This window comes from Diabrotica undecimpunctata, chromosome 9 (genome assembly GCF_040954645.1).
Source record: "Diabrotica undecimpunctata isolate CICGRU chromosome 9, icDiaUnde3, whole genome shotgun sequence".
In the NCBI taxonomy this organism is placed as follows: domain Eukaryota; kingdom Metazoa; phylum Arthropoda; class Insecta; order Coleoptera; family Chrysomelidae; genus Diabrotica; species Diabrotica undecimpunctata.
In genome coordinates this window covers 102,708,189-102,731,165 of record NC_092811.1, presented here as the reverse complement: position 1 = coordinate 102,731,165, position 22,977 = coordinate 102,708,189, and the positions used below count along the sequence as shown (strand labels likewise).

General features: G+C 32.6%; 1 protein-coding gene across 1 annotated transcript in view; it reads left to right on the top strand.

Annotated features, from left to right (window-relative positions):
- The window catches only part of LOC140450347 (caspase-1-like), a 69,870-nt gene extending 48,461 nt beyond the window's left edge, over positions 1–21,409 (top strand). The window contains exons 4-5 of the mRNA XM_072543938.1: positions 676–828; positions 11,523–21,409. Coding sequence (XP_072400039.1) covers positions 676–828; positions 11,523–11,764 — 395 coding nt within the window. The 3' untranslated portion in view covers positions 11,765–21,409. The remainder of the gene's footprint in view (positions 1–675; positions 829–11,522) is intronic.
- The last annotated feature ends 1,568 nt before the right edge of the window (positions 21,410–22,977 follow it).

The following is a 22,977-nucleotide window of genomic DNA, read 5'->3' as shown; positions in this document are numbered from 1 at the left end:
CTGGGTCAGCGCCTCTCTTGTTCATTCTTTGGATAAATTCTGTACATAATTCCTTCCATTCTCGTCTATTTCTTACTCTGTTTTTGATTTCACACCATCTTAGTAAAAATTTTTCGTGTTCTCTGGTTGTAGTTCTTTTCCGGCTGTTGTCTGGTCTTCCTCTCAGGCTGGTATTCAATGCTTGTCGCGCTACGTCGTTTTGTTCTTTCCTCAAGGTATGGCCAATCCATTTCCATTTTTTTTCCTTGTTCTTAAGACAATGATTTTTTCTGGTATTCCATATAGTCTTAAGATTTTCCCCATCTGTACCCTATTTACAGTCAAAGGCCTTTTCAAAGTATTTATATTTTTATTTCGTTCCATTCCACGAAAGCCTGCTTGTTTGCTTCTCAGTTTGCGTATCTAGTTCCGACTTCAACGTTTCCAATATGATTCTAGTTAACACTTTGAATGTAGCGCTTAAAAGTTTATTGAAATTGCACGCCAATTATTGGATCTACTCAGATTTTCTTTTTTAGGTTTTTTTATTATTAATCCCTTCTTCCACTGCTCTGGTAAAACTTCTTTAGTACATATCTTGTTCAAAAGTTTATGTAACATTTCTATTGATTGCTCAGTGTCTGCTTTTATTAGGTTAATGTACTGAAAAATAAATATCGTTGATATATTTTTTAGGAAAACCAAAAATATTTTTCTTGCAAGCTTGCCAAGGTGATAAATTAGATGGTGGGGTCAGTTTGTCGAGAACTGAAACCGATGGAGAGATTCACAATACGTATAAAATCCCAGTTCAAGCTGACTTCCTCATAGTGTATTCTACAGTAAAAGGTAAGTTGTTAAAAATATGTCCAAGTTTATTTTTATTATTAAGATTATTATTTTAAGCGAGAATTCTATAATTTCTTTGAAGACTTTTAATTCTATTTTTTTATCCCTTTTCTTTATTCAGGATATTTCTTAACATCGGTAAATTATTCTTGTTACCATTAATTACTTATCTTTTCAAATTCTCACAATTCATCTCTTGTTATAATAATGTCGTTGTACATTATATCTTTATTCTTTTAATTAACTAATTCAAATTTTGATTGTTCTTAATACAATTTTTATGTATTTATTTAATATAGTTTTTACTTTTTATAATTTTACGTGTATTTTAGGATTTGTTCAGAAATAAGGTTCCCATTAATTTATTAAACGGGTAACATAGTTTATTTTCATATAAATGTTCATCGTTGGAATGCAAACACTCTACTTTGCAAATGCAAACGCTCTATTTTTTCTACGCATTTTTAAAGACGGTGGTGCTCCAATTTCCGTAAGCAAATGTCGTAGAACTCCGTGGCTAACCCATTGAGGAAGTGTTTCACCTCTTTGACTTCACATATATTGGTCACTCACGTATTCCTTTAACTTAGGGAACAAGTGATAGTTACTAGGAACGAGGTCCGGACTGTAAGGTGGGTGACACACGACAGTCGACCCAAAGTGTGTTAAAAGTTCCTGTGTTTAACGAGAGACGTGCGGTTGGGCGTTGTCACGAAGTAGCGTTACGCCTGATGACGGTTGCCCTCGTCGGTGGTTCTGGATAGCTCGTCAGAGTTTTCTTAGTGTTTTCGTAATGTTGCATAATAAGTTTCTGAGTTTATTGTTGTCCCAGGTTCCATGAAATCGATCAACATTATCCCTTTACGATCCCAAAAAAACACTGGCCATGACTTTGCCAGCAGAAGAAGTTTGTTTGAATTTCTTTGCGGTTGATGGCTCTGGGTGACGCCACTCTTTCGTTTTGGGAGTGAAATGAAAAATCCACGCTTCGTGTTCTGTAAAAATTGAGTTCAATAATATTTCTTTGTCTTCTTGACGAGAAACTGGCGAGCACAGTAAAGTCGTTTTACCTTGTATTTTGATATCAATGCCGCGATACCTATTGGACACAACACCGGTAATGCACTTTTTCTGATGTCATTAGCCGCGTTAGCCATCGGACACTACACCGATAATACAATTTTTAATATTGCTTTGTGGCCTCCAAATAAAAACTTGGCAGGACCCTGGTCTACCTGGCCTTTCGGCATACGACCGTTAGCGCCTCCACTGCCCCTACGAGTCCGACACCAAAATGAAGGTGGCACGACACGTACGCATACGCGCACACATCGTGGAGTTCCACCTCCTCCGTAGTACCTGTGTTGCGATTACCTCACCCATCCGTGATCCCCTCCCACGGGCGGACAGGTGACGCAGGCAGAGGAATTTCCACCTCGCACGTAGACAGGTCACTGACGAGGATCTCTCCTCTACCACTCTTAAATCTCCAGGCGGGTACGTGCCGGGACACCGACACCACGATTAGTGATGGTCAGAATCGATTACTTATGGGAATCGGTTACCGTGGAATCGAGTACAGTAAGGAATCGGATACTTTATTGAGTACCGAGTACTGTGGCTATCAGATTTTGAATTAATAGTCGGTTTGCCAATCTTTATCTATGATTTTTCAATTATTTGTGTGTTTTGCGTATATTTTTTTTTATAATAAATATAATTTTCGCAGACAAATAAAAACATTCTAGATAGGTATCACAAAAAATAGACCAAAAATTATTCTAATAAAAAAGTGTTTAAATATATTATTTGGTATAATTAAAGTAATTAATTAGCTAATAACAAAACTTTCAGTATTCTACTATTGTCTAAAAAATAAAAAACAGTTTAAATATTAAATGAACATTAAAAATATAAATTAAGTATAAATAAAATAAAAAAACATTATAGAATATATCACAAAAAAATAAAAAAAAACTAACTTAAAAATAAAAACTGTTTAAAAATATAATTGTGTCCAAGTTTTTTGGTAATAGTCGGTTTCGACGATCATTCGTAAATTGTCCTTCCTTCGAGAAGACTCTTTCAGATGGAACCGAGGTCCCAGGAACAGATAAATTCCGAATGACCCGAACATTACTGTAATTTCCGACGGTTCTATATTCGGCAAGTATTCAGGTAATTCAGTACTCAATCGGTTTCCAGTTCGAGTACTCGAGCACAATTGATTCTGTAAGGAATCGGATACTACTCGATTCCAGTATTCGAATACTCCCATCTTTAACCACGATTGGTAGTGTAAGGCCAAAAGAGGTGTGTACGGGCCCAGCTCGTTCAACCTCGCCTGGTTCTCTTGGAATGAGAGTAGAGTGGTCCCCGAGAGTCTCGTCTCGGATACTAGGAATGTAGACCGGTGACCGTGACGCCTAAACGTCTCGAGTGCGTTTCTACAAACCCGATACCTCAAGCGACGGCTCTCCACCTCTCAATTCCTACTCATTAGTCGCCTCTTACGACAGGCAGGCCCTTCTTGCCTCGGCCGTATTCTTATTTCCGCGAGCCGAACGGAGTGGCTACATCACAATTAATATATTACAAACAGTAAATATCAGTAATTAATTTTTGCAAACATTTAGTTAAAAAAATATATTCAATTGACTCTTTGGTCGCAACTAAGAAATCGGACGGATTGCCGCTGTAGTTAAGCGTCAACACGTTTGATGTGAGGCCTGTTGAGCCACATCCGTGCACAATACTCCGCAACGGGATACACCAGTCCCAGTGCTGCCGATCTAAGTGTAGTCGCTGAAGAACTCCATGTGATACTGCATAACTTTTGCAGAATATTATCTCGTGTTTTGCAATCGTCTTTGTAAGATGTTCTTTGAAGCTTAGCGTCGAGTGCCACACCTAGAAATTTTGGGTGTTTTGGCGTGGTTGAGGAGTCTGTCGTCAAAGTGGAATTTTAATTGGTAGTTGGCCAGTCTGTTGTTTAAATGAAAGCACGATATTTCCGTCTTGGCGGCATTGTGTTACAATCTTTAGCGACGGAAATATCTTCCGAGGGTAACCAGGTCGTTTTTTAATATTTGCTCAGTAGTCTCCAATTCTTTATAGCTCGTAACAAGCGCCCAGTCGTCTGCATATCCGAACTTCTTTATTAGGTCGAAATCCTCCTTGTTTCACAGGTATATGTTGGAGTATTGTTTGACTAATTCTATTATACAGATTGAACGAATTTAAAACGGAACATACGAAATCAATGTATTTCGGCTCAACTCCGCTCTAGGTGGTTGGCCAACAAAAGGTTGTCAAATAATTATATTATAAAAATCCAATACTTCAGCGGGCTGCTGGATTCTGAATTCATTCAAGAACAAGTCAAAACTCCACCCAAATAGGTTGCCTAGAATCACTGAAAAAACTAGACTACACAAGCAGTTATTATGCTGTCAAACCACTTATCGCTTCTTATAGTCCAAGAGATAGAGCCGAAATTTTGAACTGACCAGTAATATGACATTTCTCTATTGGAATATATTCATTGTAACTGGGTTAAGACTTTGCCTTACAGGCGGACGCCCCTCGTGGTATAGGGGGTGGCTATACAGGGATGAAGTTGTAATTTTTTTCAGAAAAATTAACGATCGATAATATGTGGATACATAAGGGGTGGTGGACAGGGGTGAAATTGAAATTTTTTGGGGAAAAATTAACGATAAGTAATATGTCCGCCATTTTCATGGCTCATTATTTAGCCCCTAAAAACTCTAAATCCAAAAGAGCGGACAGCTGGGTTGGTACAGAGAGCCATAAAACGGGGTCAAATGTACCACTTGCCTGCGCATTTTAGGTCTCGGTAACAATTTTCAAACTGATTTTATTATGATATTTTTATACCGATTGATTTGAAAATTTGTATGCTCACTTCTGTTACTATTCTGAGAAGCGTCAAGTAGAGTTTTCCTCAAAATTTTCCAAAAAAATTTCCGTAAATGAAAATTTTTGTAATTTTTTGAGGTAAAATCTAATTTATAGAATCCTTTCGATTTTCTGTAAGTTATACCATGATTTTTTTCCAAAAATTTTCAAACGATTTTTACGATAAGAAAAAAAATTAGAAAAACTTTTCTAAAACATTTGATAAAACTTTTATAGAATATTTTGTAGTTTTAAAATGATATTATGATAATGTTTTTTTTTTCAAACTAAAGTCATATTTACTTTACAAATCACATTTTTTTCTTAAATATAAATATTTTACGAATTAATTTTTAATCGAATAAATGTTTGATATTTGATATTTTATTAAATTAAAGTAATTTTATAATGTTAACTATTAAATATTTTTGGTATAACAAATAGTAATTTTACTTATTTTTTATTACAATAAAAAGGTTTTTAAATTTATATTGCATAAATAATGGTTGTTCAGATATAAGAAAAATTTTATTTATTATTACATTAATAATCAAATACAAAATATATTATTTCTATTTATCAATAGGTAAAATTCAATTTGTAGAATTCCTTTAACATTTTACAAATAATTATTAATAAAAATCAATTTAATAGTGGAATTATCAATTTTTTAAGTTTTGAAATTTACTTTGTACTTAGATATTTTCAATATTTTTTTTAACTTTCAAATTGATTGAATTTTTTTTCATTAGTTAATTATAATTTTACATATTCTGTTTGGACATTAATTTTGAATCATTATTATTTTAAAATATTAAAATAATAATGATGCGCGTTCCATTTAGATCAGTAATTCTAGACGCATGCGCTAAATGTAATAAGTATCAAGATGCTTTTATCCAACTTGGTGAAACTGACTTCGATTGTAATGAAGTTTTTGAAACCTTAGAAACTTTCATATGTCACTTATGTGGAACAGGACTGACGAGAACAATTCCAAAAAGAAAAGTAAACGATGTCAGATTTTCACTATTTAACCGGCAGTATAAGTTGCATGATATGAACGAGCCTTTTAAAAAAAAAAAACTAAAAAATTTCGATGCTTCAAGCTTACCACCATGTCAAGATGAATTACACCAACATCTACTGCGAGCCCATTATATTTCAAATATTTGGACAAATGCTCATAAAAAAGTACCAACAGAATTGATTGTTGAAGAACATGGTTGGGAGTTTGAAGATGAAACATATAAATTCAAATGGTTTAGTGGACCTCAGATGCCAGAATCAATTCGAGAAGTAGTGATTGAAAATGAAGCAGATAATGAATGTGATATTATTGAAAGTGAAAGTGACGAAGATGATGAATGTGATGACATCAGTGAGAGTGAGAAAAATGACGAATTTTTTAAAGTTTTTCTAATTTTTTTTTTCTTATCGGAAAAATCGTTTGAAAATTTTTGGAAAAATTCATGGTATAACTGACAGAAAATCGAAAGGATTCTACAATTTAGATTTTACCTCAAAAAATTACGAAAATTTTCATTTACGGAAATTTTTTTGGAAAATTTTGAGGAAAACTCTACTTGACGCTTTTCCTAATAGTAACAGAAGTGAGCATACAAATTTTCAAATCAATCGGTATAAAAATATCATAATAAAATCAGTTTGAAAATTGTTACCGAGACCTAAAATGCGCAGGCAAGTGGTACATTTGACCCCGTTTTATGGCTCTCTGTACCAACCCAGCTGTCCGCTCTTTTGGATTTAGAGTTTTTAGGGGCTAAATAATGAGCCATGAAAATGGCGGACATATTACTTATCGTTAATTTTTCCCCAAAAAATTGCAATTTCATCCCTGTCCGCCACCCCTTATGTATCCACTCTCGCGTCCGCCCTTTGGGATTTCGTCTAGTTATACCAAGATCTTACTCTGAGCAAATTTTCAGCCATATTATCGATCGTTAATTTTTCCGAAAAAAATTACTTCATCCCTGTATAGCCACCCCCTGTACCACGAGGGGCGTCCGCCTGTAAGACAAAGTCTTAACCCAGTTACAATGAATATATTCCAATAGAGAAATGTCATATTACTGATCAGTTCAAAATTTCGGCTCTATCTCTCCGACTATTAGGCAAGCTCCTCTTTCCTTTAAAGGAGACAGATAGTTGAACGATATTTTATACAATGTCTATCACCGGGTATGGATTTATTTTTGTCCAAGTTTTATATTGGTCCACTATTTCAAATGCAGTTCAAACAGACATATATTAAATTGTATGTTCCGTTTTAAATTCGTTCAATCTGTATAGCATTATTTCAAAATGTTTGTAGACCATACTTAGAGTGCAATTGGAAGGTAATTTTTTGGTAAATCGTTAGCTTTCTCTGGTTTTAAAATTTTTTTCGCGATTTTTGCTCTTTTTAGTTGATGGGGAACATATCCCGTTTGAAGAATGTTGGAGAAGAACTTTACAAGCCATTGTCCGCTCTTCTTCGTGAACTCGCTTCGCATGTTTCTGTGTGGCTGAAACTCTTTCGGGACCTTATTTCTGGATCGACCCTCCGTAGTTATAAATTCAGCCACCGTAGCTAACGCTACAAATTATTATTTTTTACATATTTTGTTATTAAAATATCCTACCAAAATTTTTCAGTTATTCTAGGTTATGCTAGTTATTTCTTTTTTGTCTATATTTTGTTCTATGTCTCTTTTTTAAAGTTTGCTCAAAGAAATTCAGACTTAAAACAATCACATTTCACGTAGGTTTATGAGGTGCATGAACACTTATTTAAAAAGCAAGAGAAGTTTAAGCCGCTTTTATCTTACCTTAAGTTGTCAAGCTCACTTACATATTATATCGCTGGTGTCTCCGAAGAAAAGAGCTATAATTTATAATAAATAATTTTTCGACGAAAATAATAACTATTTGATAAGTGTCAGCCAAACTAATTTTTTTTATTTGTGTATTCAAATGTGTTTGTATGTTTTTTGCCAAGAGTATAAATACTAAAATATTTGTTACTATAACTCCCAAAAGTCTGCTACGAAAAGAATTTTCCTATAATAGATAAATATCGACGAAAAAAATTGTTTTTATCTACGTACTTGCGAATATTTCCGGTGAAAATAATTACTTTTAAACTGACATCGGTGATAAACATTTTTTTCATCTGTATGCCAGCGAAGACTATGTTTTGCGCAATAACAGAATCAGAACTGATTGCTTTCGCTGTCACTCAGCGAAGAGTAATAATTATTTTCGCTGAACTTTTATTACAATAATAGTTTTCGTGGCCACACAAACAGAAATGAGTTTATTTGCCGTTACCCATTGTAGAGTTGCACCCCGCGCAGTATGAGAAGTTATAGTCTTACTTAATGTCGACATAAAATCTTTTTTCGTCGCACATTATTAGGAATTACAGTCTTCAAGGACATAGAAGATTACGTTCGTTGTTACTCATCGAAAAGTAATTTCTTTCGCCGGAAGTTTTTCAGTAATAACAGTTTTCGTTGACACACAAAGAAAAATTATTAATTTCACTGGCATTCGTCAAACACCTTATATTAACAAACGCTGTTTATACAAATTCTTTTCGCTAATGCTTTATTATTGCATTCATTTTATTTATTGAAAATTATACTCTTCGCCGCGTTTTTTGAAGTTCTACTCTTTGTAGCCATCAGCGATGTTGCCTTGCAGTGCGCTTTTCTAAAGTGTCTTCTCCCCAACGTATTTTCTGAACCATAAAACTTAAATTAACAAATTTTCGGTTAACTGAACTACACTCGAAGTACGAAGTAGTTAGATCAGTGAAATAAGCAAAAAGAGTATCCTGTTTGTGACGCTGAACCGGCCAGACAAACGACAGTTGTTTGGAGTAGTATGAACCTCTGTAGCAAAAACCCTTATGTTTCCTGCAGTCGATTTTTTTGACTTAATTAGTTATTAACAAATTAAGGTAAAAAGCGGTAAATTTTCACTGTTTTTGTTTATCAGCAAAAAGTGAAGCATTTGAAACAAATTTAAGAATATTTAATAAACTTCTATGTCATATAAAAACCTTCAAAATTGAGTTCTTTAAATGTTTCTATCGTTATTTGTTGCTTAGAAAGTTGCAAAATAAGTCAGAAATTTCGGTTTTTTATGAATGTTAATAACTTTTTTAAAAATAAACCTAGAATGTTCATATGACACGGAATATTAATTCCTGTGGTGCTTAAAGTATGATCAAAATTTCCAAGCCAACGGTTAAATAGTTTAAAAGTTATTTAATTTGTTTATCAAAAATTCGATTTTTTTGCAACAATATAACTCTGAAAATGATAAAGTTACAGTGATTCGATAAATAGCTTATGAAAGAAGAATATTTATTCTATCAATATTATTAAAAAAAAAAAAGAATAAAAAGCGATTTTAAATATTGCAAAATTATTTTGCAAAACATGTCGATTTTTTGCTTATAAACAATTAGAATAACTGTTGCCCACACGAAAATTGTTTTTTCATTTTTCGAAAGATTGCATTTTTTTACAAATTCAAAAAAAAAGTTAGGACAATTTGGGACGAAGTTAGTCCTTTTTTTTCTAAATTGACAGCAGCTTTTTTTATAACAATTAAGATATTTAACCGTTTCCTCGAAACTGGATTTCAACGTTTTTTTATTTTGTATGTACTTTTTGCGTACATTACGGATATGTATTATTCAAATAAATAAATAAACTATCTAAGTTAAACAAGTTTTTTTTTTCAATTTCTTATTTTTTTTTTTGTAATATTTGTTGTAATTTTTATTGTAAAACATAAATATTTATGATTCATATCAGATTTTTTGTTTTTTTTTTAAACTTGATTTCCAAACCATCATAAAATGGTCTGGAAAAACGCTAAAACATACATTTTTTTACATTTCGATTTCCATTTCGGTAATGGCTCTCAAAATATAAATTCACAGTTGTCTCTTATAATAAACTACACCTGTACTTAACTCAAGAGTAGGAAGCGTTTTCTGAAGATCAAAGACTAAAACTGATATTTTTTGCTGTGATTCTTTGGTTTTAATTATTTTTTGCTTTTTGTTTTATTTAACTGCTTTTCTTTCTGTAATTCCAATTCAACTTTTGCATACTGTTTACGCTGTGCTGAAGTATCAGATGATTTTATTTCAGTATTAAGACCGTCAGACTTTTGATAAGTATCTTTTTGTGGTGTATGAAAATGCAAATTAAACTTGGTGTTCAAAATTTTGCGAAACATAAACAGCGAAAGGGGTTTTCTTAAGTCTTCTGTGCATTTTTTTTCATACTCTCGATACATGATCGACATGTTCAAAGTTGGTGAATGATATTTCCTTTTTATGTTATCTCGTCGGGAGTAATGGGATTCGTATGCTGGGAAGAGTTCAATGAAGCCACATAAATACTGCTCGTCTTCAATATTGGTTTCATTATGGGGTGGATGTTTGCCCCTTGCATCTTGAAGAAGTGTCCAATGTTCCTGTTTTCGTGCTAAAGCTAATAAAATTTTTCCATCTGTAATGGAAACTGTGTCTTTAAGAAGTTCTTACATACCACTTGGTCACAACCATTTTCATCCGGTAAAGTATATACACAAGTTTTAGACCACGTGAATTTTGTTTTTGGGTATAAGTTCTCTTTGTGTCTTCTACTTTTATTTGACGTTAAATAAAAGCATTTTTTCATTGACCAGTTAAGCGAATAGTAGTTTTTAAAGATGCCTTTCTTTCGTTCATTAGAAATTTTCATTTCACTTCACTTCATTTTGCACGAACATGGTCCAACTACGAGTTCTTTAACATTTTTACGTTTTCCTTCTTCCGCGACATTCATCTCCTTTCTCCCTGGTTATCGTCCATTTATACCTTGCATGATTTTCAAGATTTCTTACTTTCTTCCTGGAATGTTGGTACGATTTCTGTTGGCCTTCTGGTTCATCATTGTCTTGATTCTTAGTGTTCGACAACACAATTTATTAAGTTTTTTTTCACTCGTATCATCATTATTCTCGTCTAGAACAATAAAAAATATATTACAAATAAATTTTCGGCAAAACAGCCTAAGCCACATTTGTTTATAAATGGGTATTTAAGGATTTAAGCAAGATGCTTGTTTTATATTTAAATATTGTTACTGTCTTACCTGAAGACTCGATATTTGAAGAACTGGGATTATAATCGCTATCTATATCGCTGAAATCTGATCCGAAAGGCTCCGATGCGTCACTGCTCATGTTTACATCCGCCATGTTTTTTTTTGGTTAGGCAGTTTTGCCGCAAGCTTCCTATGACATTTTGTTAGTGCGAAAACCAGTTTATAGATGTGGATACCATAGCAACAAAAATTAAGTTTAGGCTAATTCTGCACACGATTTTTATAGAAATTATAAGAACATATTAAACCTAATCCAGTAAAAGATATTTTTGGGGTTAGGCACCTTTGCCTCTGAGTCACTCAATTGTATATTATTTAAAATATTGCTTATTTAGTATTATTTTCATAAATATTTAAAAAAATAATAGATTAACGATCAAACGTCTGAATTTGTTATATATTTTAATAGTCCCATTATATAGTTGTTAAGGTTTGTAGAACACTGAAACGTCATAAACCTTACTTAGGTTACATAAAAATTAATTTATTTAAGTTTTATGGTTCAGAAAAATATTGGGGGAGGGCATACTTCAGATTCACACTATATTTCTAACTCTGTACATTCATTTACCATTCATATAAATCATTTTCATTAAGGTTATTACTCATGGCGTAATACCACTAAAGGCTCCTGGTTCATCCAATCGCTTTGTGACGAACTGAAGAAGAGAGCTCTTGAGCTGGACCTCGTGACCATTCTGACGTTCGTTTCTCAACGTGTAGCCTTAGACTTCGAAAGCAACGTTCCAGACAACATCACCATGCACCGCCAAAAGCAAATACCCTGTGTGGTGAGCATGCTCACTAGATTGATCCAGTTTAACCATAAGATGGTTTAGGAACATTATTGCCGGCTTGTAGATAAGTTTTTTTCGGATATATAGATTAAGTAATTCTATAAAACTCTAAAAAACGTCGGCTTAATTCATATTTTAAGTATATCTCTCAAACTTTGACATATTTAGTTTAATGAATTGAGTTATTGCTTATTACTTGCCATATCTGACTGTTTGACATCAACAACAGTAATTTTTATGATAAAAACCAGTGTCAACAAAGTCTGTGCAAAATGTGCTAAAATATTTGAGACATGTGCTAAAATATGTTTCCTAGAATTTCCTAAAAATGGCGAGAAGTAAAGTTATTGTGTCCTTTTATAGTACAGGCTGTTTGTACATATAAATACATCACTTTAATCAATCTATTAATTCTAGGACTATTTTTATTTTAAGAAAAAAACTACAAAAACAAGTTAAATCCGTTGCAGTGAAAACATAGCCATGACATTTATTTATATTTTTACCTTATCTACTTAAAATATACTATATTTAATTATATAATTAAATCATATTTAGCGTTTCCGAAAAAAACTTTTCACAACCGAGTAGTTATTTTTGGAGTGAGGCTGTTTTTCCACTTGGATAATGTAAACACTTTTTGGAAGTGTACAATGTAAAAGAATTGATGCTATCATCCATTTTTTTATTCTTAAAAGTATTAAATAACCGCAATTTTTGATTTTATATTTTTTAAACCCATAAATAAGATGCATATAATAAAATAACTATGCACCTATAACATCATATTAAATAAATATCATAACAATGTAAATCTTTAACTGGTGAGTGTAGGAAATTTTTCTATGTTAATAGCATTATTAGGACACGCCCCTTTCATGATGGCAGTCCTTACGTCATCTGTCATAAGAACTAAAATTAACATATTTTTGAACTTGTTGGCAGATGTACATATAACAAAAGGGCCATATTGAATTGTAGCATCGATTCTTTTTCATAAAAAATGTGATGAATATATTTATACACGGTATTAAAATGTACTTATTACATTGTAAAATCATATACATATCTTCTATTTTATTTCTGATCTCTTTTTGTAGTTTATCATCCTGTAGATTATTTCTTTATTGAAATAGCTTCATTCCCAACACCATTTATTTACCATTATTATTTACTACTTAGATGTAAGTATCTTATAATTATGAAATTTATTGTAGATTAATTTGGTACCATTACACAAATTTTTAAACTGATATATTTATACAGAAGAACGTTTTCTATAAAATATATGAAACCAATAAGATCCAATTTTTTTAGTGCAGTTAATATCTTAGGCAAGTGTTTTGGAAGGCTTCAACTTTTTGAGGTTATGAAAATTAGTGCATATCCTTTTTTGTTTGGAAATGGAAACAAAAAAGTCGCCAGTGCAAATTTACATACACACATATGCAACGGGAACATGTTTCTTCAAATAATCAATTGTTTGGCGTGTTACGTGAGAATAATAAAGAATGATGCACATTTTTCTTTGTTTTTTGTTAAATTGTGTGGATCCTGATTATTTAACGCATACATTACTATTGATCCTGTGACTTTCTTAGCATAGGTATGTCATAACTGAAAAGTATTTTTATAAAATTTGTTTCATCTTGATATATATTACGGTTCCAGGATCGAAATTTTTCTCCAATTTCTCACAGCAATTCATCTTTGCATCAATAATTTCTAGAAATTGTTAATTTTTATCAGATATTTATTTTTGATTACAACTACGGCTAAATTTTGCCAACCAATATTAATCAGTCCTTTCTAACAGTGTCATTTCATGCATTTTCTTTATGATGTATATAAGTCATTCATTGTAAGTCCATTGAATTTCACCAGTTAATATACCGTTATTTTATAGGTTGCACTTAGAAAAGCGGTGATTTGTCATCATTCACGTGCACTCGTGTCTTAAGTCTAGAATTTTGGGTATTTTGACTCAGAAATCCGACCAACTCAAAGCCCCACTTGCCTTTATCCAGCTTTCCATCTCTAATAAAACTTTTGTGATACTCTTTTGAAAATTTTGGAGCCTCCTGAAAGAGGTAGCACTTCAAGCTGTGCCGGATGATCTGCTGCCTCTTTAACGCTTGACTATAGATCATATAATTCGTTCTTTTGTTCAATATATTGATGATGTAAGTGATTTAAAAATAGATGATTTAATCGTCTATTTCATGAATATATGACTGTTTTTACACGAAAACAGTCGTATATTCATGGAATAGACTTTAAATAATAAATAAAATAATCTAGAATCTTTTACAAAATGTTGTCTGTTTTAATCAGTTTTTTTAAACATTTTTAAAATTTAAAAGTTTAAATGGTACTAAATATAGAGATAAACTTATTTTATAAAATTTTTTCTTGCCTGTTGGCTTTTAGAACTGATACTATGTAGATAATGAACATACCATTGTAAAACATATACATTACAACTATTTTTCGCTTTATACAATAAATAAAAATTAAAAAAAAGGCAATATTAGCATACTTATACTAACAATTATCAATATATGAAAGACACAATTTAAAAAATAATATTAGACTGACAATTTTCAACAAAAGACTAAAATTGGTAGGTTTGTTTCTGCAGCTATTTGCTGACAGTTTGGAAACTCTGAACTTCGTACATTAAACATATAATTCTGTAAATTTGCCTCTTTAACGCAGTGGTAGGAGTGTTAACTTACTTGCTTCAAAAAATCAGAGGTCGCGGTTTCGATTCCGATCCGAGATGGGATGTTTTATAAGAAAAAAGAAAAATCTTATCTTTGTCGAATCGGTACTTACCAGAGGTACCGAAGCAGAGTTTATTTATACCGATAAGACTGTACACTAATGTAAATTTTTAAAATAGGTATATGAAGTCCCCGAATAATATAGAAAATATTTTTGGCTCTAAATTAAAAGAAAACACTGCCAGCAAGTGCCTAACTGTTGTAACGTCTAAGTAAATAAGTATTTTTAGAAAGTGCCTATTACTATTATTAAATTAAAAAAAAACATAGAGACCAAGGAATTGAAAACAAAAAGGAAGAAACTTTAAATTGTACTTTAAACCTTTGTTATCCAAATATTTTTACATTATTGGTATAAAAACATGTAAAATGAACACCATTTGTTATTGTTAGCAATAATTTGCTACAAATTTATCTCATGGTAAATCTCAAAACAGTTTTTTTTTTTCATTGTAACACAGAAACACCCCACATGTATTGCATTTACTGTGAGGATGTGACTGGATACCTTGGTCACTATAATACTCACACCGGCCTCTACTACCTTCGTATTTGACCCAGTAGCTCCCCTGTTACCTAAACGTATGTCGTTTAAAACACTGAAGTTGTGCTTTCGACGCTTTTTTAACGGTTTCAAGATTGAGTTTCTCTTCTTTGATTCATATTTGTTTATATTCAGTAATCCTTGAGAGACTGACCTTCGAAACTGAAACGTGGTCATCTTTTCAATAAGGTCACAGTGTATAATGTATGAATTAACAAATGCAATATCTAAAAATCCCCAAAATAAACGATGCCACCATTTTTTTGATCTACGATTCATACCATAGGTGGTACGAAGTTGATCAGCATGATCTACCCCACCCATATGACGATTATAATCATCCACAACTACTGGACAACTTATTATATCAGCTTTTGTACCATCTTTATTTGTTCTTTTGACTGATGTCTGCTCGGTTCTGTGAAAGTTAGTTGCAAAGTTCACGATTTTATTGTCCTTCCATTTGAAAATATCTATGTTTGGGTTGGAGTACCTGTAATCAAAGTCTCCCCTTTTAAGAGCTTTATCTTCGGCTAAAGTCCTAGGAAAATCCTTTCTATTATTGCGAATTGTTCCACACGCTAAAGTATTTTCAAGTCGCAGTTTTTCCAGTAAGGGTATTGATGTGAAGAAATTATCAAAATAGATGATTTTATTTTTGCCCCAATGTGGCTTTGTTAATGACAACACGACGCGTTCCATGGCATCTAAATTCATTTTCTAGTTGTTCGTTCTTGCTTTGATACACATCAAAATTTGGAATATATCCTTTTTATTTATATATTATTTTAGAGTCGACCTACCCTTGAAAAGTATCATACTTTAATCAACGCCCTTGTTGTTTTGTGGAGAGTTTGAAAATTCTGAGTGAGTTTTTCCATAACTGGGCGTAATTTGTATAGCTTGTCTCTGTTGTTATTTGGAATTTGTAAGTTATTTGGAAAAACTATTTGCAAAAGTTACACACATATTCTTCTTTTTCGGCCCCAGCGCACTCGTTATGTGCCCACAAATGGCACATGAAGCACCCATATTTCACCAAGATTATCCTCTGAAAAAAGTGCTTCGCAAAACATACACGTTACGTCAGCTGCGTCACTGAACACTTACTTGGCTTACGCCCACGATTTGAGTTTTTTTTCTTCAATAATGGGACAGGAGAAAGATCATATGGTGTTAGCAGAGATGTTCTTGAAGACCCAGATGTGGAAAGAATTGATGGAGTGGGCTTATTCTCAAATAATTTTCTTTTTACACCAAGCTCTGCACAAGGCCGTCTTCAAAACTTTGGAGACTTTCTATAAAAGCTTGGTGTGGAAATATCTACAAGATGTGAACTAGTTGAAGAAATAGCATCAAGCTGTGTATTAGTTTTAGGAATAGTTTCAAGCTGTTTATTAGGCCCAGATGGAAGAGTGGGAGAATTAGATGATAAATTATTGTGGCTGGAACGATAATCTGGTGTGCTCTTAGAATTGATAGAGTTATCGTCACTCTAGAGTCTGAGATACTTACTCAGAGGACAAGATCGGTAAATAAACATCATAACCAGAACTTCTAATGGAGTAGCCATGATCAGGTGTTTCAGGAAAAATTTTTAGATGGTTGTGAATCAAACAGTTTCTAAAATATATAAAGAGGGAAACATCACAACTCCGTAATTTTTTAAAGTAGCAATGACGTATGTTTTTGAGACCAAATAGATATATAATATATAATATAATAAATAGATAACGAATTGCTCTTTTTTGTAATTTAAAAATAGTATCAAATTGGGCTGCTTTACTAAAACCCCAAAAAGGAAGCTTATATCAAAGATGAGACACGAACAATGAGAAATATGCCATTTTTACAGATGATTGACACAGATCTTATTGCAAAGCAAGCTGAGGCTAGTTTCTTACTTCAGGAATTAGTATGCAAGGACCATTTACAATTACTATCGCTAAGAATACCTAGTAAATATTACAGAATTAACGATATTGATTTGGCTGTCATTTAAAAACAGGGGCTGAGTGTCTCCTTAGCTACTATCTTATCCACGTTAAAGTAAGGTAAGAGTTGGAGGCAGACCAAACCTATATAAACAAATTGTCACCTATAGGTATATACAGTAACTTTTAAATTGTTAGAAATTTAACACTAGTTAATATCTTTAGACCAATGTCATATGAGTCACTTCATTCTTGAATGTTTAAAAAATAAAAATATACACTCTCATTCGTCACTTTTTTATTCCACTCATTTAAAGTAATCTTCATGCTGCATTTATTAATAAAGATATCAAACGAGTCTATTAAATCTTGTTCGAGAAAGTCTTTTTCCAGTTGTTCCAATTTGTGGTTCTCTCTATCAAAGTGATGTTGTCGTCTTTCACATGGGTCACTTCTGTCTATAGGTTTAGGAATAGACGTATATGCCGGAAGATTGGGGAAAATCCTAGGAATAGCATTTAATTCCAATTTTAGATATTTTAGTTTTTCAGACACAACACTCTTTGTCTTTCCATGTATGATGAAGTACCATATCTTCAGAATGAAAATGCTTAGCACCCAGAACACAAGATTTTGTTGGGGTATAATTGTCTTGTTTGATAGCTTTTAATCACTTATTACATAATTGTTTATATTTTGGGAAAGAAAATGAGCTTACAGGCCCTTCCAACTTCAGAATGCTTGTGTAATTACTTTTGCATCGAGGTACACAACAACGTCTTGGCATCTGTAAATAAAAAGAACAATATATTTAAGATTTTGTGGCATTTCAACTATTACGATATTAACCGGAGAATAAACCCACAGTTGTCGCAAAAACTGTGATTTCATTGCCCAAGAGGTTAATATAACAAAAGAATTAAAAATGACCTAATAAATACTGAGAATAATGAAATTACACACCTAACCTAACAACGTTTATACTTACATTTGAGTTTATTTCAACCTGTAGTACAATATCAATCAGTCGAATAAACAACTAACTTAAATAGACTAGATACATAAAAGCACTTAATATTAATTAAAAAAATAGAATATACAAATAGTTATCGATTCATTGTAATCAGCTGTTTACATTCAAACAGGACTACCCTTAGATGTTGCCAAATTTCTACTTCATGGCTTGTAACTTTAGGTCGCTGTGACTTACCCGAAAAAGTTTTAACACTTACACCAACAGACAAACAATTATTATAAACTGGGAAATATCTACCACTGTGGCGCCATCGCTACGGGGATAGTTTAGCTTCGCCAAATACCGTTTGCAATAGTCAAAATGTAGAGATCTGCAACGAATAGCTGTGAAAACCTACCTAGCCCATAATACAAGACCAGCCCATATTTGAAGCCTTTCCTCTATGATTATAAATATGAGATATGGAATTAGATGCGAGCATAATCTCCATAAAAGACTAAAATATTATTATTTTACAAAGTAAAATGGGAAAATCCCAGTTGTTGGCTATATACCATAGTTTAAAAAAAAAAACGTAAAGAGAAGTAAAGACTTTTAATGTTTAATGTAATTTAAAAATAATTAAAATGTATCCAAAAGGATTACAATTTTTCAAAACGTTTTCGGTCCAATCGGACCTTCATCAGTTAAACATTTTAGGAGTAGTTGAAACTAGCTACGAAAATAGTTTTAAAAACCTTTGCATTAGATGACAATCATGGTTATATTTATTAAACTAATAACACGAAGTAGATGGTATAGGATTTCATCTAAAGAGAACATATATCTTCTCTGCTCGAAAAAGAGACTACTTTGTCCACCGGTTAATGCCAGCCAACTGGCCAACTATCTCTGCCATTCTTGGAACTTAGAAAACGCCCTTGATAACGAAAAAATCGTAAAACGTATGTTCTCTGCCACTTGTTCAACTTTCTGCACAAATCAGTGATACTGAGGGTTACCCACACCCTTCCTATTCATAATCATTGTTTAGGCTACCTTTGAAGGCTTTTAACCATTTGCGTACCATTCCAACATTCATGTTTCGTCCATACACAAATTTGACGGCGAATTTCAACTGATTTCACGCCTCTAGCACTAAGAAAAAATATATGCCTCTAGCATAAATTATCGATTTTAGATTTAACAGGTCGTGTACTTACGTGTATTCGCGCGCACATGGCGTGCCAATAGACATAAGTACAGAGTGCGGATTCACGTAACACCAACCACAACTGTGTAATTTCAAAACAGCACTTAAAAAGACGCAAGTATTTAAGATCTTCTTATGGACAAGCAGTAATACTAGTTTACAAAGTTTTTATTACACTACTGTACAGAAAAGTGGAAAAATAAAATAATAGCTTGGTTTCGTCAGAATCTTATGGTTCATACGCATAATTAGCTTTGCATGACAACACGTAATTTCAAATTCTGCTCGTCGATTTGATCCTAGGTCAAAGTTCACTTAAATTCTAATTCAATTCAGAATTGAGTGAAGAGGCAAACAAAATCGAATTTATTCTAAATTAAGGTTATTGCAGTGGCGCACCCAGAGGGGTTTTGGGGGTTAACCTCCCTCCCCCAGAGCACTATTCCGACACTGTTACTCACAAATTTTAAGAGCGTAGGCGCAAAATTTCGGGTCAATGCTTTTTAAATGCAATCATTTTTTTCGAATCCTGAGAAAACTAATTAATATTTTTGAAAAATTTAAACGCAGAATGAAAGAATACATTATTACCGAGGGCCGAAAGTTCCTGAAAACTTCTATAATGTTTATTTTAATAAGTTACAGGGGTGAAAAAAAAAAGAGAAAATTTAGTGTGATTTTGAATTTCAAATATCTCATTCAAAAAAACTTTTTGTTTATTCTAAGGGACTTTCGGCCCTCGGTAATAATGTAATCTTTCATTCTGCATTTAAATTTTTCAAAAATATTAATTAGTTTTCTCAGGATTCGAAAAAAATGATTGCATTTAAAAAGCATTGGCCCAAAATTTTGCGCCTACGCTCAAGGACTCAAAATGGAGGTAACATAAAAAAAAATCGGTGACCAACCAAAACCTCCCCACAGAAAAATTCTGGGTGCGCCACTGTGTTATTGGACCACAGTTAAGAAATACCCTAACACCACAATGGAAAAAATTTCACAGTAGTTAGCTGTGGGTAAAATTTTGTCTTAAAAGAAAATGTTTATGGTAATTACTTGACACAAATTAATATGAGGGTAAAAACCCTAACTTTGAGGCTTTTCGCTCATATTTTCATTAACTATAGTACTGAATAAATTGATGGTGGTTGGAACGATGGTTCGATGATGATGGAAAGAACGTTTATGTTTGTTTCATCGACTTCGAAAAGACATTCGACCGAGTACAACGCGATACACTTTTTGATTGGAGTACGACTGGGTTGTGTTTTGTCACCCAGTTTTTTTTAATCTATACTCTGAAGAAATCTTTAGGTAGGCTTTGGATGACAAAATTACAAGAGGGAGTAAGACTAGGCGGAGAAGTAATCAACAATATCATATACACTGACGGTACAGCCGTACTTGCAGAAAATTTGCAAGATCTCCAGTCAGTAAATCTAGTCAATGAAGCAAGTTATCGCAGATACCTTAAAATTAACATTTCAAAGACGAAGTGGATGGCAGTTGAAAAGATTAATATAGATCAGGGTTTGCTTTCTCTCAATGGAATGGAGATAGAACGTGTAATCCGTTTTAAATACCTTGGCAGCTGGTTAAATATAAAGTGTGACGCTGATGAAGAGATAATAACCAAGATCGAAATATAATATTAAGGCTTTTGTGACCAGGACACCAGTTTTATGTAATAGGCACGTGTCGATGCATGCATATACGTGGTCTATCCAATTATATAGTTGTGAGACATGACATTAAAAACCGCAATGCTAAACAAATTAGAGGCATTCGAATTGTTATCGACGTGTCAATTCCTATCGACAGATCCTAAAAATATCGTGTGTTTCGCACACTTACAATGAAAATGTTCTTAAATTGATGTATTCAGGACGTCTGCTCATTAACATTAAAAAGAGGAGAAAAACAGAGGAGCTCAAAATTTTGTAAGGCACATTAAGAAAATTAAAATGGCAGTCTTATCGGTAATATCACATACACATAATTTGTTATTACTTATACACATAAGGTAACGACAATTTTTTACAAAATGTTTTTCATATGCTTGTATTTTTAGAAAAATATTGTGCCATCGTCTTTCAACGATATTATCTAGTATTTTGAGGGTTGTATTTTATTCAAATTTTGACCTGGTGTTAACTAATGGGATTTTGTGGTATTTTATTGGAGATGCATTTAAACAAATAAATTTTTAACTAATTTGCTCATTTTTTAGTAAAAATAAATGTATACATAAACGATTTGATGTTTTATTTATAACTCGTGTGCAAGAATCAGATTCTTTAATTCATAAAGAAAACGTAAATTGGGCTTAAACAAATCAAGAAGATGTCAAAACTTTGAAATTTGAGCATCCGATATCAACTTACACTAATGCATAAATTTTGAATTAAACCAAGTGAAAGAAGGAATCTACAGGAAACTGAGCTCCTGATTCCGACTTCATCACCACCACAATATTCAAAGAATTATATTACGAGACTTCACTTCTAAGATTTTTACAATCAGCAGATGTCGTTATTGTGTTGTGGTGTGATATTTTGGAATGTTGACTTAGAGGAAAATCCAGAAAAAGCTAAAGAGAAGGCATAGATAAAGAAATGAAAAGGAGAAAGTTAACTGGTAATATGTGAGATGACAGAGATCACCGTCGATTAGGTGTCTGAAAGCGACGGAGAACGCTATAAACCAATATATATATATATATATATATATATATATATATATATATATATATATATATATATATATATATATACAGTGATGAGTGTCTTACCACCCGGCTTTTTAACGTAAGAGATAGAAAACACAGTTACCTTGTGAAATAAAAAGAGATGAAACTCGTAGAGGTGGGAAATAATCGGTAGAAACCTATAATTTACATTACCATTATCGATAGTCTCACACCTTTATACGTTAGCTTCGAGCTAAATCACCTCGGTCATAATTATTATGTGTGACGTATTTCCATTTTTTAATTTCACATAAAGTAAAAACTGATTGACCACAATAAAGCAAAAATGTGAATAAAATAATTTAATTAATAGTAATTATTTAATCTAAAGTTTTAAATTATTAACCAAGAATAATTTCTACTATGATGTGAGAAGTTTCATACACTCTTGTCACGGAATAATCACTATCCTTCGTGGATTAGTGATAAGAATTCGACACAGACGTCGCAGACGATTAGAGTTCAAAACCCACATGTGGTTTTCTTTATTTTTTTTTTTTAATACATAATTTGAAATTATACAGAGATCGTTTTGCTTTGAATCGCTAAACATTTATGTCAGTCGTTACTAGTATTAGAGTGTTTAAAGTTAAACACAAATATCTTATTGAAAAAAAAAGTATCGTCGTACTTTCGAAAATAAAGTAAAAATTCTTCAAAATTAAAAGAATGTTTAAATAAGTAAAAATTCTACAAAAATAAAAAAAATATTGTAAATAAACGTATTTACAATATGTTCAAATAAGCCTTCATTAGCAGCAGAACAATAGCCCAAACTGTCACTAAAGAAATATAAAAGTTTGATGGATCAGAGTTCAAGTCACGATGTTCTCATGTAGGCGCTCAGGGTTCAAATCCCACATGAAGGTGTCATCAAAGTGTCCCTTAGTTCCAAATCTGGATTTACCTCCCTTCGTCTACGAACTCCTCTTGGAGTGAACACGGATCCATAAGTAAAAAAATTACGTATAATAGACTGGATTGTTGATCGTGCTGAAGCCGACCTATTTGGAAACATATTTACAAATTGTTGTCTAATCATGTTGTCTGATAATCCATTCACATGCCAGACAA